Raw genomic sequence first — 19,966 nt, 5'->3', positions numbered from 1 at the left:
CAGTATGAAGTATGGCAAAAAGATACGCAACGATGGAGTACAGCTGAGACATCGGCATGGGGACATGCTACAAGTATACATGGTGGGGAGGCAGGAACTCCTTTTTGGAGCCTGGAAGGCATTGGTTAATACTGCTCTTTATCACTCCGATGACAAACCTCCTTGAACTGCCTCAAATGAGGTTGAAATTCAGGGCTGCCCTCCCTGTAAAACTTGTCATCCGTGAAGCATACTCTACGCCCTCCCCTCCCATACAAACTGCAGCTGTCGAATACTAATCCCTTAATACAATAAGAACTGATACTGATTGAGAACAGCAGGAATATGTACCATGCTAAAGAAATTGGCGGGTATTTTGGAGGATTGCTATTTATTTTTATTTACCTTCCCTTAATTTCTGTTATGCCCTCCCCCTGGTTTGTTGTTCCTTCTGTTCAAGCTTATTGGTCTGTTGTACTACACACATGCACCTGTTTCTGGATGTGCAAATGTCATTTAATTGATTCATTGTATTTGAGAAATGCCAACAAACAAATAAAAAAATAAAAAAACATTTTAAAATGCTTTCTCAACAATGATATAAAAATGTAGAAATCGGGACATATTGACAAGACACTAAACAGATACTCACTCCAGGACGTCGCGATTAAACTGTTTTTTGCTGTTGCCCAGGAATTCTCCAATCATCTGGCGGCTCAGTCCTTTCCGCTGGAGCAGGAAGTGCGCCACGCCGATGGGCGTGTCAGGAATGAAGCCCCGCGATATTAAGAACTGGGTACCTTTGTCTGGATTTCTGCAGCAACAACAAGAAAAAAGACGGCCATTGTTTGTTATTGGTGCGTGTCCTTTATAATTAGCTGTGAAACACCTTTCTGTCCCTTTCTTTGTTCATTTTGCCACTTTGTCATTCTTTTTGGGTTCCGCTGACAACCCTCTCCCGCCTTCCTCCCAAAGGGATGGCCATTGCAATGAGCGAGCAGAGCTGTGCACTAGAAAGGCAGGTGGCAATTCTTATCACAGCAGAAGTGTAAACACTGAAACAGCAAAACCCACATTTGCCCCCAAAGGTGTGCAACTTGGTATGACAATAGTATTCAGGTTCAACAAAGGAGCAGTACAATGGGCAATTACAGCTCGGGGGGGGGGCTGTTTCCCCAGAACTTAAAGGGAGCTCAGCCTAGTTTTTATTGCACAGAAGGTTACACATAGATTCATGTGTTTAAGTTTGATGAAAATTGAAGATGTCATAATTCATGATTTTCACAACTTAAAATGAGCATAGCATGTGCTGTGAAAAGGGCAGCAGATGGAATATCAACTCTGACAAAAGAGACCAAAACAGGCCCATTCTAGTTTTGGGGTTTTTTGCAGGGTTGTATTTGTGTGTGTGTGCATGACTGTTGCCAACTCTTTGGAAAAGACATCAGAATGTATGATTTTAGCCACTAGTATGTTTGCAGTATTTACGGTTCATAAATGTGCATGAAAAAAGGGCACCTTGGACAAAAGAGGCTGCTTTCGAAGAGCCCAATGGTGGACTACCTTAGGGATTCAACACTGACAAGAGGGTTCTGTGTGTATGAATGTTGTGAAGTCTGATGACAATGGGAGGTGGTGGAAGGAAGGCTTTCAACATTTATACTGACCATAGAATGCACTGTTAACTAAGGTCCATGACTTATGGGAATCTCCACCAACTGAGGCTGTTTCCCCAGAGAACAAACAAGGCCCGTCCTACTTTTTTGATGTATGGCAGAGTTGGATACAGTGTGCATATGCGTGCCTGAATATTGCCCAGTTTGAGGGTAATTGAAAGTGTTGAAGCGAAAGATTTTGACCAAAGAAGGTGGAATTGGATCCTGCCTTCAAATCATTCCTCATTGACGGTAATACCATCAAGGTTTCCAATGATACAAAAACTCTAGGTCTCTATCTTGATTCCACCTTATCCCTCAAGAGACAAACAAATGCTGTGGTCTCAGCATCTTCATATGCCTGCAACAAAAATATTGCGATACAAAAATATTGCCACATTTTTGCAGCGATATTGAGCCATGCACCCTGCAGGGGGACACCCCCGCAATCCCCACATTATTTTTAAATGTGCAGGGGACACCCCCGCTCCCACAAATTATCCCCCCCAAAAATATCGCCTATGGCGAGACAAACGGCCATATGTAGGGTGATATTTTTGGTGGGGATAATATGTGGCGAAACCAAACTAAATGGATTGGGTTTGCTTGCTTTACATATTGCAGTTAGCCGAAGTGCAGGTCAATGGTGTGTCCTCGAGGAACTTTCCCCTTGAGAGGGGGACAAGGCAAGGCTGTCATCTCTCTGCTCTGCTGTTTACACTGCCGATTGAACCTCTGGCATTCCGCCTATGGACAGATCCGACCTGATCAGGGTTCCGGTGGCAGCACAGGGAGGAAGACCAGGTCTCCCTTTATGTCGAAGGCCTTCTGCTTTATTTGGGTAAACCGCGGCAGGCCATGAGCTAAACAACTACAATCTATAGCAATGAGAATGTGTTCAGAGAGGAAGATATGTTCTCAGGTGGGTGAAAATTGTTCCGAAAAAGATTTTCTAAGGGCCAGTAGGTCTATAGATGGTGATGATATTGAAGGAAGGGTGCGGTGATACCTGTACTTTGATGGAAATCAATGTGTTGATGGGCATTTTTAGAGGGGAGACGTGAAGGTATTTTCTATGGATTGCCAATGGGGCTGTCGGTGTGGCAAAGAGAGTAGTCATGAACTATGTTGCCTGAGTTGAGGGCAGCGAAGTCTGTGGACCAAGTTTCTGAGGTGAAAAATGTGTCCAGTTCTCCGGAATAGAGGAGGTCATAGATGTCATGGGTATGTTCAGTTGCAGATCTGACCTTGACGACATGGGGATCTGTAATTTCCCTGACATGGAGAATTCCAAAAGTCTATTAGCATGACAGAACCTCAATAATGCACATTTGTGTAACATACTGACAATGCCCTCAAACAGCAGTGGAGCAAAGAGGAAAGGTGCAGGACAATGGGGGTGTAGTAGAAGAGCAGTGGGAGTGTGGGGTTAACTGCTGTGTGAGTTCTTAAGAGGACCACCCATTTCAGATAAAAAGGGAGCACATTTGGGATTCCTCATATCAGGGATGTGCAGGTCAAGCGGCCGGCACAAATTGAATGACCCAGCTGAGTAACCATGGAGTTGACACCTAAGAGCCATTGTGTTATGTTGAAATGATCCTAATTTGTACCCAGAATGTACTTTAGTATCCATACACTTTGGATGATTTTCTTCATTAAAACACTCAAAGGGATTCTCTTTTTCAGTTGCGTTTAATGTGAAATCTATCTGCTCCGGGAGCTGCTTCTTGTCAGTGGTAGATCTTGATATCAAAAGATTCAATTCTACAGTGATGGTTTCTACATTAAGGTCAGACTGGTCCCATACACGTAACAATCAAGACACTCCCAAATGTGTTAACAAAAAGCAGTTCTGCATCAATACTGTATATTCGCACCCGGGCAAGGCTACTCAGCCAATTAGGTGGCTAGCAACAGCAGGGGTGGACTCTGCCAGTGACGGCACATGTTCCCCCAGGCAATCGTGCCCCTTCCCCGAGTGATGCCGTTGTTTTTCTCGCTCTGAGCTTGGACCCCTCACCCCTTCCACATGACACCCACCCCGCCCAGCCCTTATGACATCCCGCACTCTCTGCATCCCCCGCTTCCCATGCTCCACTGACTTAACTGCTGGTTTGGACCTTCTGCATCCGGCTATCGCTCTCTCTCTCTCGCTCCGTCGTCGAAGAAAAGACGTAGTGGAACTACGCTCCCTATTGCACTGCCCCCGCTCCTCATAAACCCCGTCACCACGCCCTCTCCCACACACACCACACAAACCCCTAATGTGTCTGCTGTTTAAGGAACATTCAGTGCAGTGCATTGAAGGGCAAGTTTCAACTTCTTCCTACACTTTTATTGTAAAACAAAACCATTCCGGAAGGCTTTCTTTTTAAAAATAAAAATATAAAAACAGTAAAACTAAATTTTAAAAAGTAGAGGAGCACTGCTCCCAATCGCTGCCCCCCACTTCAACCACTGCTTTTGCAGCCAGCTTCCCATTCCAATAAATGTCTCTATTTGTTATGGCAGTGGCCATCTCCATTTATTATTGTTTTTCTTTTTTTTTTCAGATTTGTCACATGAAATGCACACAGAGCTCATCTCCTGTAAAAAGAAGAAAGAACACTGGGGTGCTAATAGCTATCACCCACTTGATCAGGGTCCTTGCCGATGCCCAAGCTAAGCCGCGGGCTGGTGGCCATTACCAGCCATGCATGTTAACGAATGTGGTGGGTGATAGCTATAGGCTTTTCTTTAGGGGGGATGGTTTTCGATTCTTCCCACCCTATCTTAAATTGTAGATATCCATTCGCAGTCCACCATTTTCTCAGTTTCTGAATTCAGCTCCCAGGCAGTAACCACGAAAATAATGAAATGGACATATGAGTTTCTTGCACCCTTCTTATGACCTAATCTATTTAATTTAATAGCCGAAGATGCTGTTTAAAATATCTCTTTCAAGGGGCGGCCACCAGGGGGCGCACGGATGGAGACGTTCTCCGTGTGAGCTCCGCGCAAGGGTCCCAAAAAGTGGGTTGAGCCCCCACCACGAGACCCCCGCTGGCTAAAAGAACGTCGGAACCTGGTGTCGGAACCTCCCAGGCACCGTCTGGTTCCAACTCCGATCGAAATCGGACCTTGCATTCCGGAGAAACACTCTCCTGCGTCATACGGAAGGAGGACGCGCGAGGCCTGGAAGCTTCCAGCACACGCTGCGCTGACACGGCCCCAGGAAACTGGCGACTTCGTGGACCCTCGACTCGGCTGAATCCTGCGAGAAGGTGCGTGCAACTTGAAAGACGCACAGGCCTCACCTGATCGGCGTAAGACACGGTCCCAGACTTTAGGCCGCGCCCGGTGCGCGGGTCCCCGCCAGGGCGACAACGGAGGAAGGCCTTCTCTACGGGGATATACCGAACCCTCCCCCGAGCTCACAGTTCTTCTGGTGGGAAAAAATGCACTCCGGGGATATCGGCGCTACGCGCTTCCCTTTCCTCCGGGCTGCAGTGGGCTGAGGGTTGGGCTCCTCGGCCCCCGTTGTCGGCCACTGCTCCTGCTGGTCCCATCGAACTGTCACTTCGCCTGGACGGGGACCTCCGGACACGGCCACAGGCCTCAACGACACGGAACCTATCCGGCCCGCAAGACACATCACCACATGCAGACGCTGTCCTGAGAGCACTCCATTGTGTGGTTGTGACCCCACTACCCAAGGACCCTATGGACAAACTGGCAAAATACAAGTTTACCCCATCGCAAGACGACCCCCGAGGCCCGGACGAGCAAATGATGGCCTCCCAAGGATCTGAGGCCGCAGCAACTAAAGGGGACGTTGCTGACCTACTCAAAGAAATGAGAAGCATGAGAGCAGACATAGGGAGTCGGATTGACAAGATTACGCAAAGGATGGATAAAATGGATGATAGAGTGGAACAGCTCGAACACAATCAAACCTCCTTAAATACGCTGGAAACGCAGATGGACCTTCGTATTGCGGAGTTAGAACATAGGGAAGAGGAAATAAAGCTGAAGGTGGACGATCTTGAAAATAGAGAACGCCGTAACAACATACGTGTGCATGGCATTCCCGAAAAAGAAGGGGAGACTGATCTTGATTTGAGGCAATCCATCCACAACATCCTGAAACTCCTCTTTAAGGACGATCTAGTAGACGAACCCAAAATCGACCGCATCCACAGGGCAGGAGGCAGGGCAGGAGGTCCGCGTTCGGTCCTAGTCAGATTTCACAACTACGCTGACAGGGCCCGCATCTTGGAAAAAGCTAGAAATGCCCCACCACTCACCATGGGTGACGCGACTGTCTCTCTTTACCAGGATTTATCATCCCTCACGCTTGCTCTGAGAAGAAAATGTATCCCAATTACAAGGATGCTGAAAGACAAGGGAAGCAGATATCGATGGGGGTACCCGTTCTCTCTCACCTTCGAGTGGCAAGGCTCGACAATAAAGCTCGCATCGGAGAAGGAAATTGCAGACTGCACAGCTGATCTCTTGGGCGATCACGCAGGGGAGCCCTCCCAGGGGGATCCAAATATAAAGGAAGCTGAATGGCGCATCAAGGGCCCCCGTCGGAGGCGTATCCAGGGCTCCAGGAAATTTCGGAGGATGGATGACTCGCGTGACATGGAGCACTAACTTGGACAGGGGTCGTGTGTGCTCAATTACTGGGGAAAAATGCCTTCCTCAGATGGGCGCCTTACCCCGATCGCTTCATTTGGGGCCCCGCCCGATGGGCCGAGGGGTCGACTGAGGTGTTATTTGCTCATTGAGGATCATGGATGCACACGCCTTCCTCGAGGCGCTCCTTGACTGCGATATATCAACCTACGTATGGAGCATTCGATTCTGTTTGCACGGTGAACTTGGTGATGGATATGAGGTAATATCCATGCAGTATAGACATTCTGGGGGGAGTCGATAGTACTGTTTCGAAGCTGCGGTTTACTCAGGTTTTTGTGTGATTTGTCTGTTGGGGGCTCACTGTTATGTTTGCTTGTAATGGGACGGGACTGCTTGTTCTTGCGGTCCCCGCTGATGGTCCGAATTCGACTGGGTGAGGTCAACCCAGCCGGGTCGGGCGCCGATCATAAAGGGGATGGGGGAGGGTGGGGAGGGTGGGGAGGGTGGGGCGGATGGGCAACATTTAATCGACCACAACTTAGATTTGAAGGGAGAAATAGCACAATATCCACGTACGCGAGGGCTTTACACACGGAATTGGCGCTGTCGCAGGCACACTCGAGGTGCATACACACGTATATGACCTAAAATGACACACACACTTTCCACAGATACCATACGTATCTGCACGCTTAATGTTAAGGGGCTGAACTCCCCCACCAAGAGATCTATGGTGGCCAGGGAATTTAAGAGATCGAAGATCGACATTCTCTTTCTTCAGGAAACGAGATATCGGAAGGGTGAGGAGAGAATGATTCCATCACGGGAGGTTGGGCCCACCTTTTGGAGCTCGGGCGCTCTGAAGAAAGCGGGGGTGGGAATCATAATCCGCAAGAGCCTGCGGAGCACTATTATGGAGACATGGACAGATCAGGAGGGGAGGGCCCTCATAGTCATTGCTAACATAAGGGGCACGATAGTCACCCTCGCCACACTCTATGCACCTAACCAGGGGCAGAACAGATTTCTGCATAAAATCAGTGAAAAGGTCTTTGGAATGGCCAAAGGACACACGGTCCTCGGCGGGGACTTTAATACGTGGATGGACAGCTCCTTAGATAGACAATCCAAAGCAGACGCAGCAGACCCACCCGGTATATCAAACGAGGCGAGCATCAAGCTGACCCTTGACCTCTTTGGCCTCACTGACTCCTGGCGTCACTTACACCCGTTGGAGAGAGGCTTCACCTTCCATTCCCTCCCCCATGACACGCTTACGCGCATTGATTACATTTTTCTCTCAGAACATCTCACGCGTATAATGCAGGCAGCTAGTATACATACCTCCGCCTGGACGGATCATGATATGGTGACGGTGGACATACCCTGGCACGATCTAGCCCCACGAAACTCCAAATGGAGATGCAACGACTCTCTATGGGCCGATTTGGTCTTCAGAGAAAACCTGGAAAATGAAATAAAACAGTTTTTCCTTATAAATGATACAGGGGAGGTGGGGAAGTTACACGTCTGGGAGGCCGGCAAAGCGACGCTGAGGGGAATATTAATAAAAGAGGGAGCCGATAAAAAACGTGAACGTGCTCTGGTGGAGACGGATATAAGGGAAAGGCTTGGGAGGGCCCAGGCCATGGCACAGTCATCCCCATCTGAGAGGGCTGCACATATTGCCGAAGTCCGCCGTCTCAGGGAGGAGTTGAGGATACTCATCGCCGGTAAGACGGCACAGACCCTACAGTATCTCAAGCAGAAGTTCTATGAGAAGGGTGACAGGGCCGACGCTCTCTTGGCGGCCCGCCTTCGCGCGCAAAAAGCGGAGAGATGGGTTGAAACGATCGAGAGACTTGATGGCACTCTCACAGACACGGTAGTCACGGCCCCTGAGGACATACAGGAAGCATTTGCTTATTTTTATGAAGACCTATATACATGTGACCCGCCCTCCCCCGTAGGGAGTATAGATGCATATCTGAAGGAATTGCAGATCCCCACACTATCACCCACTGATGCGGATTCCTTAGACATGCCTGTTCTTGAAGAGGAAGTCATAGAGGCCATCAAGAGGTTGAAAACAGGCAAAGCCCCAGGGGACGATGGATTCACGCCTGGGTTCTATAAAACGTTCTCCCCCTTCATTGCTCCCTTTCTTACATCACTATTTAACCACATCTTTATCACAGGCCAGGCACCTCCATCTTTTTCGCAAGCCCTCCTCGCGGTCATCCCAAAAGAGGGCCGTGACCCCAGACACTGTAGCTCTTACCGCCCCATCTCCTTGCTTAATATCGATGCGAAGATTTACGCCAGAGTGATTGCAGCCCGGTTAGAGACATTCCTCCCTAGGCTGATAAACTCCGACCAAGTTGGCTTTGTCCTTGGCAGACAGGGCGCGGATACAATGAGAAAAACGCTGCACCTAATCCACGAAGCAAAGGAGATGGAGGGAGACCCGTCTCTCCTGTCTTTGGATGCCGAGAAGGCCTTTGACCGGGTCTCCTGGGAATTCCTGGAGAGGGTATTGAGTTCATACGGGCTGGGACCACAGCTCTCCCGTGCCATTAAAGCACTTTATAGCTCCCCTGTGACGTCCGTGGCGGTGAACGGGGGATACTCTCGTTGGTTTCCCCTTGAGAGAGGCACAAGGCAAGGCTGCCCACTGTCGGCGATCCTATTTGTGTTGTCTCTGGAACCGTTGGCACAAAAACTGAGAAATGACGCCAGAGTTAAGGGTATCACGGTGGGCGACCGGGAATATAAATTGGGACTATACGCAGATGACATTTTGCTACATGTGACCGACCCTTTAAACTCGATCCCGGCAGCATTTAGTATTATTGAGGAGTATGGAGCGCTGGCAGGACTGAAAATCAACACGGGCAAGTCTGTCGTCCTTCCAATAGACACCCGCAGAGACGCGGATGTCGAGCGCTTCGCCCCCTTGGGCGTTAAGGTCAGCCTCACTACGCTCCGATACCTGGGCATTAACGTCACCCGAGACCTTGGATCCCTGTATGAGGCCAACTTCCCCCCAATGTCCCTTGCTCTCCAGAAAGATGTCCAAAGGTGGTCCAAACTTACCATCTCGTGGCTAGGGCGACTGAATGCTGTAAAAATGGTCCTGCTCCCTAAAATATTGTACTTATTTCAAATGCTCCCTATTCAAATGCCCCCGGACTACTTTACAGACACAAGGAAATTGATACTAACCTTTTTATGGCAAGGCCAAAAGCCAAGAATCCCGAGACCCCTCCTTCAACTTAGAAAAGATAACGCTGGGGTGGGCCTCCCAGATATTGAGACATACTACAGAGCCACTCAGCTTAGGGTTCTTGTCCCACATTTCAGACAGCAGTCAGAACCCCAGTGGATAGCGCTTGATAATTACCACCTCCGTCCCTTTATCATGAGTGAATGGCTATGGGTGCCTGGACCACAACTACGTAACACTGTCAAATCCCATCCCATCATAGGCACGATATGGTCGATATGGAAACCAGGGAGGAAAATGGTGGGTGTCACAACGTGGCCCGCCCCACTGGGGCATCTCTGGTCACCAGGGATCCGCGATGCTATTCCGGAACCAGGGAGTTATGAAGCATGGTACCAGGCGGGGCTAGAAAGGGCAGGACAACTGCGCCGCAATGACTCCTTTATTACTATTCAGGAGTTGCAGGAAGCCCTCGGCATAGGTAACCTCTCGGTCTTCCTGTATCTTAGACTCAAGGGGGTAATGACCAGACCCATATGGAAGCAACAGTTACAAAGAGACCTCACGCCGTTTGAAGAGATCCTTGATTTGTGCACTAGCTCCAAAGGTCTGATCAGTGCTATGTACCTCGCACTCATTGAAATCGATATTAAACCCTCCTTGACACTTAAGAGCAAATGGGAAGCTGATATGGGCAGGCAAATCTCCCCAAAACTATGGTTACAAATGTGCAGAAGGACGGCGAAGTCCTCCCTTTCGTGCCAATATAAATTACATGCCACCAAATTACTATACAGATGGCAATACGACCCTGCCCGGCTGGCCAAGATGTACCAGGGAGTGAGCCCGAACTGTTGGAGGGGTTGTGGGAAGCGGGCCGATTATTGGCATATGTGGTGGGGATGCGCAAAGGTCCAACTCTATTGGTCAGAAGTCCTTAGCTGGATCAGGGACCTCGACGGGGAGGAAAGAGAGATGCATCCACTGCTCGTTTTGTTTTCTTTAACTGAGGAAGGGGATAGAATAGTGGTGGCATGCAAAATGGTGCAGGGTCTATTGATGGCTGCTCGAGCATGTCTTACTATGACATGGAAGAGACCCACGCTCCCCAGCAAGAGTGAATGGCGAGCAGTCGCACTGAGCATTTACAGAATGGAGTGCCTGACTGCGGCATTGCATGGGGATCGTTCCACGGTAGAGAACGCCTGGTCGGAGTTTCGCTCCATATATGCGTTGTAAAGTGTGTTTGACACACGCTATGTCCAAAGCTACGAAGGCCTAATGCCTGGATTGACTCGAGTACGTGTCTGTTAAATCAATGCGCGACTTTTATGCCCACTGCCATGACTGAAATGACGGTTAATTAATGTTGTTCAATGCTCTCTCTAAGTTCTGGTTTGATATCATGTGCGGGGGGTGGGAATTAGGGGTGGGATATGTTTGGATGCAATAGTTTGGGGTTTTCTTTTTCCTTTCTTTTTTCTCTTCCTTTTTCTCAGGTATGCGATATAACTGATTGTTATAATACTTACATGCTCGCTTTTTTTTTGTAACCAAGAGATGTAAGCTGCATTTATGCGACTGCCGAACTTTTCAAAATCAATAAAAGTGAAATTTAAAAAAAAAAAAATATCTCTTTCACCTTTCCCAAGAATTCAAAAATCTCTTTTCCGATCAGTGAAAGCAGCACCGTCATGAGCCTCCCTTACACCTGGTATCCGGGCTAACATGCCTCGGGAGGATAGCACAGGGACAACATGCTCGCCTTGGAAGCAAAATGACACAGAACAACACAACACAGGTTCAATCCCGAGGTCTGTGCTTAGAAACCTCTGGGTATTAAGCGTGTTAAAAATAACCTATCATATCATGTAGCAGATCTTCTTTATATAGCCAGTGTCAAAATAACTGGGCTCAGAGCAAACTCTCAGGCAGACCTGGGATAGTTTGCCTTTATCGCATAAAGGTTAAAAGGGGACTCAATTAAATCATTTCCGCTGTGATGGTGACATTTGATCTCAAACTAATCAAGAAGTCTCTCAGTCTTGAAAGACGTTTGGCATCTTCCCCTTTTTACTAATTCCCTTAGATGGGGTTGAAGGGTTTGGTGTATCAGCTGAGCGCACACCTTTGTGGCATTTAATGCATATGGGCTGATTATGAGTACAGCAGAAAGCATGTTGACTCTCTGTGAGAATGCACAGGCCAAATCCAATTCCCATGCTTGTGTCTCCCAGCATAGATGGACCCAAAGGACAGGGGAATGGCCAACCAAATTGTAATGTGTGCAAAGGCACTGTTAGAATATGCTTGTGCATGAGAAGGCGGGAGACTGTGCAAATACACATGCAGTGTAGGGGAAATGTGCATGTGACCCCTTGCAACCCTGGGAAGCACCAATTTGTGCTGGAAAAGGCCAATTGGCAAAGTTAACCCTGTGCACCAACACATGTACAAGCTATATCTTCAGGCCAGCTGCCAATGAGCCCATACATGTGTGGTGTACACCCTCTTGAGTCTCTACCCCCACCTTCAATGAGCCATTCTCATTGGCCTGCAACTGATGGTGCCCATGAGACCACATGTGTTTAGGAAGAGCATACATCATGCAGCATGAGTGTCGTATTAGCCTGCATACAAGCATGCATAATGACGGACAATATGTCATTGTCCACCCAACATGTTCACAGTCGACTTAGGGAGAAGAGGTGGGGTCATCAATATCCCAGGACACATTCACTGCAGCAAGCACCTCAACCTTCACCTGTGAACCACTCCACCATGGCAAGAACAGGTGGATGAGCAGGGGTGACACACCTGGCCCAGGGCATAGTTCTGGCATGGCAGTCATGCCAAGTAGACACGCTGCAACTGTTGTGACAAGTATGGCAAGTGGCCACACCAGCTGATGCCAGCACAGCACACAGAGCTGCAGGGGCAGCACTCCACACAGCTGCAATCGCCACTCAACAGCTGGCCCCTGTGGGCATTTGTGAGGAGCCGCAAGCAGCTACTGCAACCCCTGCCTCAACACCCGCACCCACCAATGTGTCCCTTGACTCCATCTCGTCACCTAAGTCACTCATTCAGTGCCATCATCAGCGTGACACGGACACAGGGAGCGGGGATGATAGCAATGCACTACTTGACACAGGTAACAGGGGATCAGGTCACCCTGCTTCAGCCCCAGCTCTTTCAGGTGCAGCATCTGCAGGCCATTTGCGATTCGAAGCAGGGCTCATCACCCAGGATTGCCAAGTCACTGGACTGGCGGTGCCGGCAATTGTACGTGGCAACTGCTGCCATTACTGTTGTGGGCCAGAGGGTGAGCAAGCTCACCAAGGGCATTTCTGCATTTACTGAATCTGTGCAGAGCAGCATGCTCCTGATCCTCCAATGCATCCAAGGCCAGACGTTTGACCAATCTACCTCAGTCAGGCCCACAGAGGGGTCGTTGTCTAGGAGACCATGTTGCCGCTACCTGCGAAATGTGGCCTATTCACTGCTGGAACAGCCTGGCAAGGGGAAGAAGCCACGGAAATTACATTATTTTGTTAACACTATTTCACTAACTCAAGGAAGGTGGGTGGTAATGGGAGTTGGGGATTGAGAGAAGTGGGGTGAATAGGCAGGAATGGGAGTTGGGGATTGAGGGAGGTGGGTTGGGAATGGGTTTTGCGGATTGAGGGAAGTGGGGTATGGTTGGGAGTGGGTGTTGGGGATTGAGAGAGATGGAGGAATGGGTGGGAATAGGTGTTGGGGATTGAGGGAAGTGGGTGGAATAGGTGGGAATGGGTGTTGGGGATTGAGGGAGGTGGGTTGGAAATGGGTGTTGGGGACTGAGTGAAGTGGGGGGAGTAGGTGGGAATGGGTGTTGGGGATTGAGGGAGGTAGGTTGGGAATGGGTGGGAATGGGTGTTGGGGATTAAGTGAAGTGGGGGGAATAGGTGGGAATGGGTGTTGGGGATTGAGGGAGGTGGGTTGGGAATTGGTGTTGGGCATTGAGGGAACAGTGGGGGAATGGGTGTTGGGGATTGAGGGAGGTGGGGGAATGGTTGGGAGTGGGTGTTGGGGATTGAGTGAGGTGGAGGAATGGGTGGGAATAGGTGTTGGGGATTGAGGGAAGTGGGTGGAATAGGTGGGAATGGGTGTTGGGGATTGAGGGAGGTGGGTTGGAAATGGGTGTTGGGGACTGAGTGAAGTGGGGGGAGTAGGTGGGAATGGGTGTTGGGGATTGAGGGAGGTAGGTTGGGAATGGGTGGGAATGGGTGCTGGAGATTAAGTGAAGTGGGGGGAATAGGCAGGAATGGGAGTTGGGGATTGAGGGAGGTGGGTTGGGAATGGGTTTTGCGGATTGAGGGAAGTGGGGTATGTTTGGGAGTGGGTGTTGGGGATTGAGTGAGGTGGAGGAGTGGGTGGGAATGTGTGTTGGGGACTGAGAGAGGTGGGGGGAGTAGGTGGGAATGGGTGTTGGGGATTGAGGGAGGTGGGTTGGGAATGGGTGTTGGGCATTGAGGGAACAGTGGGGGAATGGGTGTTGGGGATTGAGGGAGGTGGGGGAATGGTTGGGAGTGGGTGTTGGGGATTGAGTGAGGTGGAGGAATGGGTGGGAATAGGTTTTGGGGATTGAGGGAAGTGGGTGGAATAGGTGGGAATGGGTGTTGGGGATTGAGGGAGGTGGGTTGGAAATGGGTGTTGGGGACTGAGTGAAGTGGGGGGAGTAGGTGGGAATGGGTGTTGGGGATTGAGGGAGGTAGGTTGGGAATGGGTGGGAATGGGTGCTGGGGATTAAGTGAAGTGGGGGGAATAGGCAGGAATGGGAGTTGGGGATTGAGGGAGGTGGGTTGGGAATGGGTTTTGCGGATTGAGGGAAGTGGGGTATGGTTGGGAGTGGGTGTTGGGGATTGAGTGAGGTGGAGGAATGGGTGGGAATGTGTGTTGGGGATTGAGAGAGATGGGGGAGTAGGTGGGAATGGGTGTTGGGGATTGAGGGAGGTGGGTTGGGAATGGGTGTTGGGCATTGAGGGAACAGTGGGGGAATGGGTGTTGGGGATTGAGGGAGGTGGGGGAATGGTTGGGAGTGGGTGTTGGGGATTGAGTGAGGTGGAGGAATGGGTGGGAATAGGTGTTGGGGATTGAGGGAAGTGGGTGGAATAGGTGGGAATGGGTGTTGGGGATTGAGGGAGGTGGGTTGGAAATGGGTGTTGGGGACTGAGTGAAGTGGGGGGAGTAGGTGGGAATGGGTGTTGGGGATTGTGGGAGGTAGGTTGGGAATGGGTGGGAATGGGTGCTGGGGATTAAGTGAAGTGGGGGGAATAGGTGGGAATGGGTGTTGGGGATTGAGGGAGGTGGGTTGGGAATTGGTGTTGGACATTGAGGGAGGTGGGGGAATGGGTGGGAATGTGTGTTGGGGATTGAGAGAGATGGGGGAGTAGGTGGGAAAGGGTGTTGGGGATTGAGGGAGGTGGGTTGGGAATGGGTGTTGGGCATTGAGGGAACAGTGGGGGAATGGGTGTTGGGGATTGAGGGAGGTGGGGGAATGGGTGGGAATGGGTGTTGGGGATTGAGGGAGGTGGTTTGGGAATGGGTGTTGGGCATTGAGGGAACAGTGGGGGAATGGGTGTTGGGGATTGAGGGAGGTGGGGGAATGGTTGGGAGTGAGTGTTGGGGATTGAGAAAGGTGGAGGAATGGATGGGAATAGGTGTTGGGGATTGAGGGAAGTGGGTGGAATAGGTGGGAATGGGTGTTAGGGTTTGAGGGAGGTGGGTTGGGAATGGGTGTTTGGGACTGAGTGAAGTGGGGGGAGTAGGTGGGAATGGGTGTTGGGGATTGAGGGAGGTAGGTTGGGAATGGGTGGGAATGGGTGTTGGGGATTAAGTGAAGTGGGGGGAGTAGGTGGGAATGGGTGTTGGGGATTGAGGGAGGTGGGTTGGAAATGAGTGTTGGACATTGAGGGAGGTGGGGGAGTAGGTGGGAATGGGTGTTGGGGATTGAGGGAGGGAGGTTGGGAATGGGTGGGAATGGGTGTTGGGGATTAAGTGAAGTGGGGGGAGTAGGTGGGAATGGGTGTTGGGGATTGAGGGAGGTAGGTTGGGAATGGGTGGGAATGGGTGTTGGGGATTAAGTGAAGTGGGGGGAGTAGGTGGGAATGGGTGCTGGGGATTGAGGGAAGTAGGTTGGGAATGGGTGGGAATGGGTGTTGGGGATTAAGTGAAGTGGGGGGAGTAGGTGGGAATGGGTGTTGGGGATTGAGGGAGGTGGGTTGGGAATGGGTATTGGGCATTGAGGGAACAGTGGGGGAATGGGTGTTGGGGATTGAGGGAGGTGGGGGAATGGGTGGGAATGTGTGTTGGGGATTGAGAGAGGTGGGTTGGGTATGGTTGTTTTCCACAGTTCTCCAAAAAACAGGTAACCTTGAACACATTCAAGGACAATGCTGTTTGTGCGAAAGTGAACTGTTTCATATGTGGCTATGAGCAAAGGTGTACAGCAGGTACAAAGAAATGTGTTTTGAAACAATTGTCTATGAGTTCTTGCCGCAGCAGATGGCCCTCCCTGCCTTCCTCAGATATTGAAAAGGTTGAAGTGAAGATACTACGCTCTGTATTGGGTGTGCCCCAATCTGTTCCAGTTGTAGGTCTCAATTGGCCCGTCCCTCTATTAGATCCCTCTGGAAGAGTCAGAGATGTAGTCTTTTTCTGACAATTAAGCTAGCCAGCTACGAAACAAACAGCATTATTAGCTATATGGCGACGCAATATTCCAGTAATGTTAATAACACGCTCCTCACGTAGCTGGAAAATACCGCCCAGGTGCATGCGGTGCAGCTAAATATCACACGTGAAGATCTTCTTAGCAATCCGAATAGGCTGAATACAGGGAAAAAGAAAACGAGAGAAAGGGACATGTGTATAAATATGGATAACCTTGCCAAATTGAAAATATATAAGGAGTATAGTAGCCAAGCTTTTAGCATGAACGCCCCCAGTGCATATCTCAAAAAAATGTGTCCTGTTACAATGGCCCTCATTACGACCCAGGCGGTAAGTTACCACCTGGGTCGTACCCTTACCACCATGGCGTAAACTACGTTTACGCCATGGTGGTTGGCGGATTTATCGCCCCATTCCAAGGTGAGTGGGGCGGTAAATCCCCATTTCCCATTTTACCCTTCCCCATTCCCATTTTCGCCCCATAGGGCATAATGGGAATGGGGAAAGGAGATAATTACGGCACCGTAAATTACGGTGCCGTAATTATCGCCAAGGTCCCTTTGCGGCATGGATTCATGGATTTTAACGGCTGCAAAAAAGCAGCCGTTAAAAGCTATCCCGCAAAGGGAACCTTGTAATCAGGCGTTAAGGGTCGGCGCCGTTTACGGCGCCGTAAACCCCTTAACGCCTGAGTCAGAATGAGGGCCAATGACAAGATTCATAACTTCTCTACGGTTTGGCATTTTGCCAACCTTGGAGCACATGGCAAGATGGGCAAAGATCCTTAGGGAGGCAAGGCTGTGCCGCCTGTGCAAACAAGAGGTTGCACAGGCTACTTGTTCGAAACGTACAAAAATTTATTCTAAAAGTTATGCTAAGTTTGTTGGGAATCTTACCCATATACAACTAAATCAATTTCGGGGGGCCAGTTCATAGTGCCAAATCACTTGTTAGAGATTTGCTCAAACAAAAATAGCAAAGCTTGAAAGTCAGAATCTTCCGCCCTAACAAATTATCAATCCCAGGAGATTTGAAAGAGGGGCATTTAGAATCAGAAATATAGACACATTTGACAATCCACTTAGATTTCTTGGGAGAGGAGTATTTGTATTTGCATTGATTGCAGTCTGCAGACTGCCCAGTTGCAGCGCAATACACACAAGAGCGCCGGAAAAGGTCTGAGGCACAACAGTGCAACCCACTTCCCTCTAGCGCAGAGGTCTTCAAACTGTTTTATGCTTGCCCCTCCCCCTTGAGTTAAATATTGTTTCTGGCCCCCTCACCCCACACGCCATAAATGCTTATAATTTCTATGAAACGTTTATCTTTTCTATGAAAAACAGTAGCTGTAATCCCGTTCTTGTTAGCGTTGCACCCCCGTCCCCCAACCCCACAATTTAAAGGCCACTGCTCAAGCGGAATATGGAGATGTGTAACAGAAGGAGAGTTGGGGGTAAGGTGTGTGTGGGGATGGGGACAAGATGGACGGGATAGGTCAGTGGAGCTGGAGTGGAAGGTGCAGGGGGGACCCCCCCAAAGCGGCTAGAAGGAGGGGGAGATGCAGAGAGTGGCGTTGCAGGGGCAGTGTTCGACAAACATCTGTCCGGAATGTTGCTCTATTATGGGAAATCTAAAGTTTACATTTTCCAACTATGCAGATGATACCCAGATAGTTTTCAAGCTCTCTGGGATCTATGAGGAGGATTTAGCTTATATCAACAGGGTGTTTTGGGCGATCCAGAAATGGATGGCCCTAAACTCACTGGCACTCAATGATAAAAAGACAGAGCTGCTCATAATGGGAACATCGTACAGATTCAAGAATCTAGACCCACGATACAAACCATTTGTCATTAATGGAAATTGAATCCCAGTATCTGACTCGGTGAAGACGCTGGGTGTCTACGTTGATTCCCACCTTTCCTTTCAAAAACATATATCCGATCTCATATCATCCTGCTCGTACTACATACATTTGCTGTAGCAAATCCGCCCCTACCTGTCAGAGCCAAACAGGGCTTTGATTGTGGCTGCTATAATCACTGCAAATTTAAACTACTGTAATAGTCTTCTTCTTGGAACATCGAAAGGAAATATCAGGAAACGTCAAGTACTGCAAAACGGTGCAGTCTGAGCTGTCTGCCGTCTTGGTCACCAAACGTGTATTTCAGAAAATCGTAGGAAGCTACATTGGCTCTCGATAGAACAACGTATAAACTTCAAAGGTGCCGTCTTGGTATTTAAATGTCCCATGGGTGAAGCACCAGATTACCTTGCTTCGAGAGTCAAAAAAACCACCCAAAACAGACATTGCACTCTAATAACAAGATGCTTCTGGTTCAACCTCATGCTACCTTGAAAAAGCTTGGGGGGGGCAAGCTTTAATGCTTGGGCTCTGTCCATTTGGAACCTACTTCCTGTAGACATCAAGGTATGTGCCACCACTCAGCAATTCAGGAAACGTCTAAAAACATTCCTTTTCGATATTTAGCTGAATTGATCGTTTGTAACCGCCATCCCGGATGTCCTGACATCCAGCTTTTTTAAAGCTCTGTATGCAGCCCCGTGATGTTTTATTGTCTGTTTGTCATGTGAGCGCCCTGAGGCCTTCGGGTGTGTGTGCGCTATATTAGAATTGTCTTAGTTAGTTATTAAAGGCCTAGATCCATATGCATATATTAGAGTCAAGTGTCATTTCGAACCAAAATGGCGTACAGATATCCGGTAACAGAGGGCAGAGGTAGCCTCAGTTTACGGTGCTTTTACAAGATGCATTGGTAGAATGGATGAGGAAGGCAGGGTGGTGAAGGGGTGATATGGGAGCTGAGACCAGGTTTATGGGCAAGGCGGCACAACAAACATAAACTGACATTCAGACCCTAGGGCCAATATTTACATAATAACAATTTACATTGTGCAATCCTGTTAGGCAAAAGAGAGGTGATTTGGGCGGGGTAGAAGGGTTATTCTCTGAATTGGTAGCCGGACGATTTTGAGCTTGGTTTTAAAGAGTTCCACTGATGAAATGAGCAAGCGTTGGGGTGAGTGGGGGTCATTCCAGACGAGTGTGCAATGTAGAGGGACGGAACAAAAGCATACGTGATATTTGGCGTTGCTAGGGGGGGTTAGGAGGCTATAGCCCGGGTCTTTTGGTTACCCACAGATCAAAGCTCAGGGACTACAACCAAAAGGCTATAGCTAGCCCCGAATCCCGCCAGTCCCGACATTAGCTTAGCCCCTGACCTTTTCCAGACCTAGCAACACCCCTGTATCCAGTAAGCAATTTGAATATTGCATCTCGAAATCCTAAAAGAGAAACAGGTAGGAACCCTGTATATATATCAACAAACAGACGTCAATTCTTCACACCGTGCAACGTTTGGACAAAGATGGACCTTTTATATTTGAACTGGGGAAGGTGCCAGGAGGCAATCATGCTGCGTGGCGGGGCACAGATACCTTCATCAGAACTGGCCCTCTTTCCAGGGACAGTCCAGACCCAGACCTAGAGTTAAATGTTGTTTGTCCCTGTTAAAAATATTTCTGCTCAATGCGCTCCAATGTGAAGCTAGAGCCTGGGCCGCTCTCCATCTTGAATTGTCCCTCTGTTCGATGCACTACTGTCCGGAGGTATGCAACGGTGTGAACAGGAGAAAGGGCCTCATGAAGACAGCTAGTGGAGAATACTTCTAAATGGCGGTGGGGAATCATTGGTAATGGCAAAGGGTGAAGGTACCAAGGGTGTTGGGGGTGCAACATGACAGGT

The 19,966-nt window shown here is 49.3% G+C and overlaps 1 protein-coding gene across 5 annotated transcripts in view; it reads right to left on the bottom strand.

Annotated features, from left to right (window-relative positions):
- IQSEC3 (IQ motif and Sec7 domain ArfGEF 3) overlaps positions 1-19,966 on the bottom strand; it is a 1,249,628-nt gene that overhangs the window by 333,165 nt on the left and 896,497 nt on the right. For all 5 annotated transcript variants that reach the window (XM_069628576.1, XM_069628577.1, XM_069628578.1 and 2 more), the window contains one exon: positions 632-793. In XM_069628576.1, the coding sequence (XP_069484677.1) occupies positions 632-793 (162 nt within the window). The remainder of the gene's footprint in view (positions 1-631; positions 794-19,966) is intronic.

The sequence above is a fragment of the Ambystoma mexicanum genome, chromosome 12 (genome assembly GCF_040938575.1).
Source record: "Ambystoma mexicanum isolate Mex_15411 chromosome 12, UKY_AmexF1_1, whole genome shotgun sequence".
In the NCBI taxonomy this organism is placed as follows: domain Eukaryota; kingdom Metazoa; phylum Chordata; class Amphibia; order Caudata; family Ambystomatidae; genus Ambystoma; species Ambystoma mexicanum.
The sequence above is the reverse complement of the archived record's forward strand: the minus strand, read 5'-3'. Positions and strand labels throughout refer to the sequence as shown.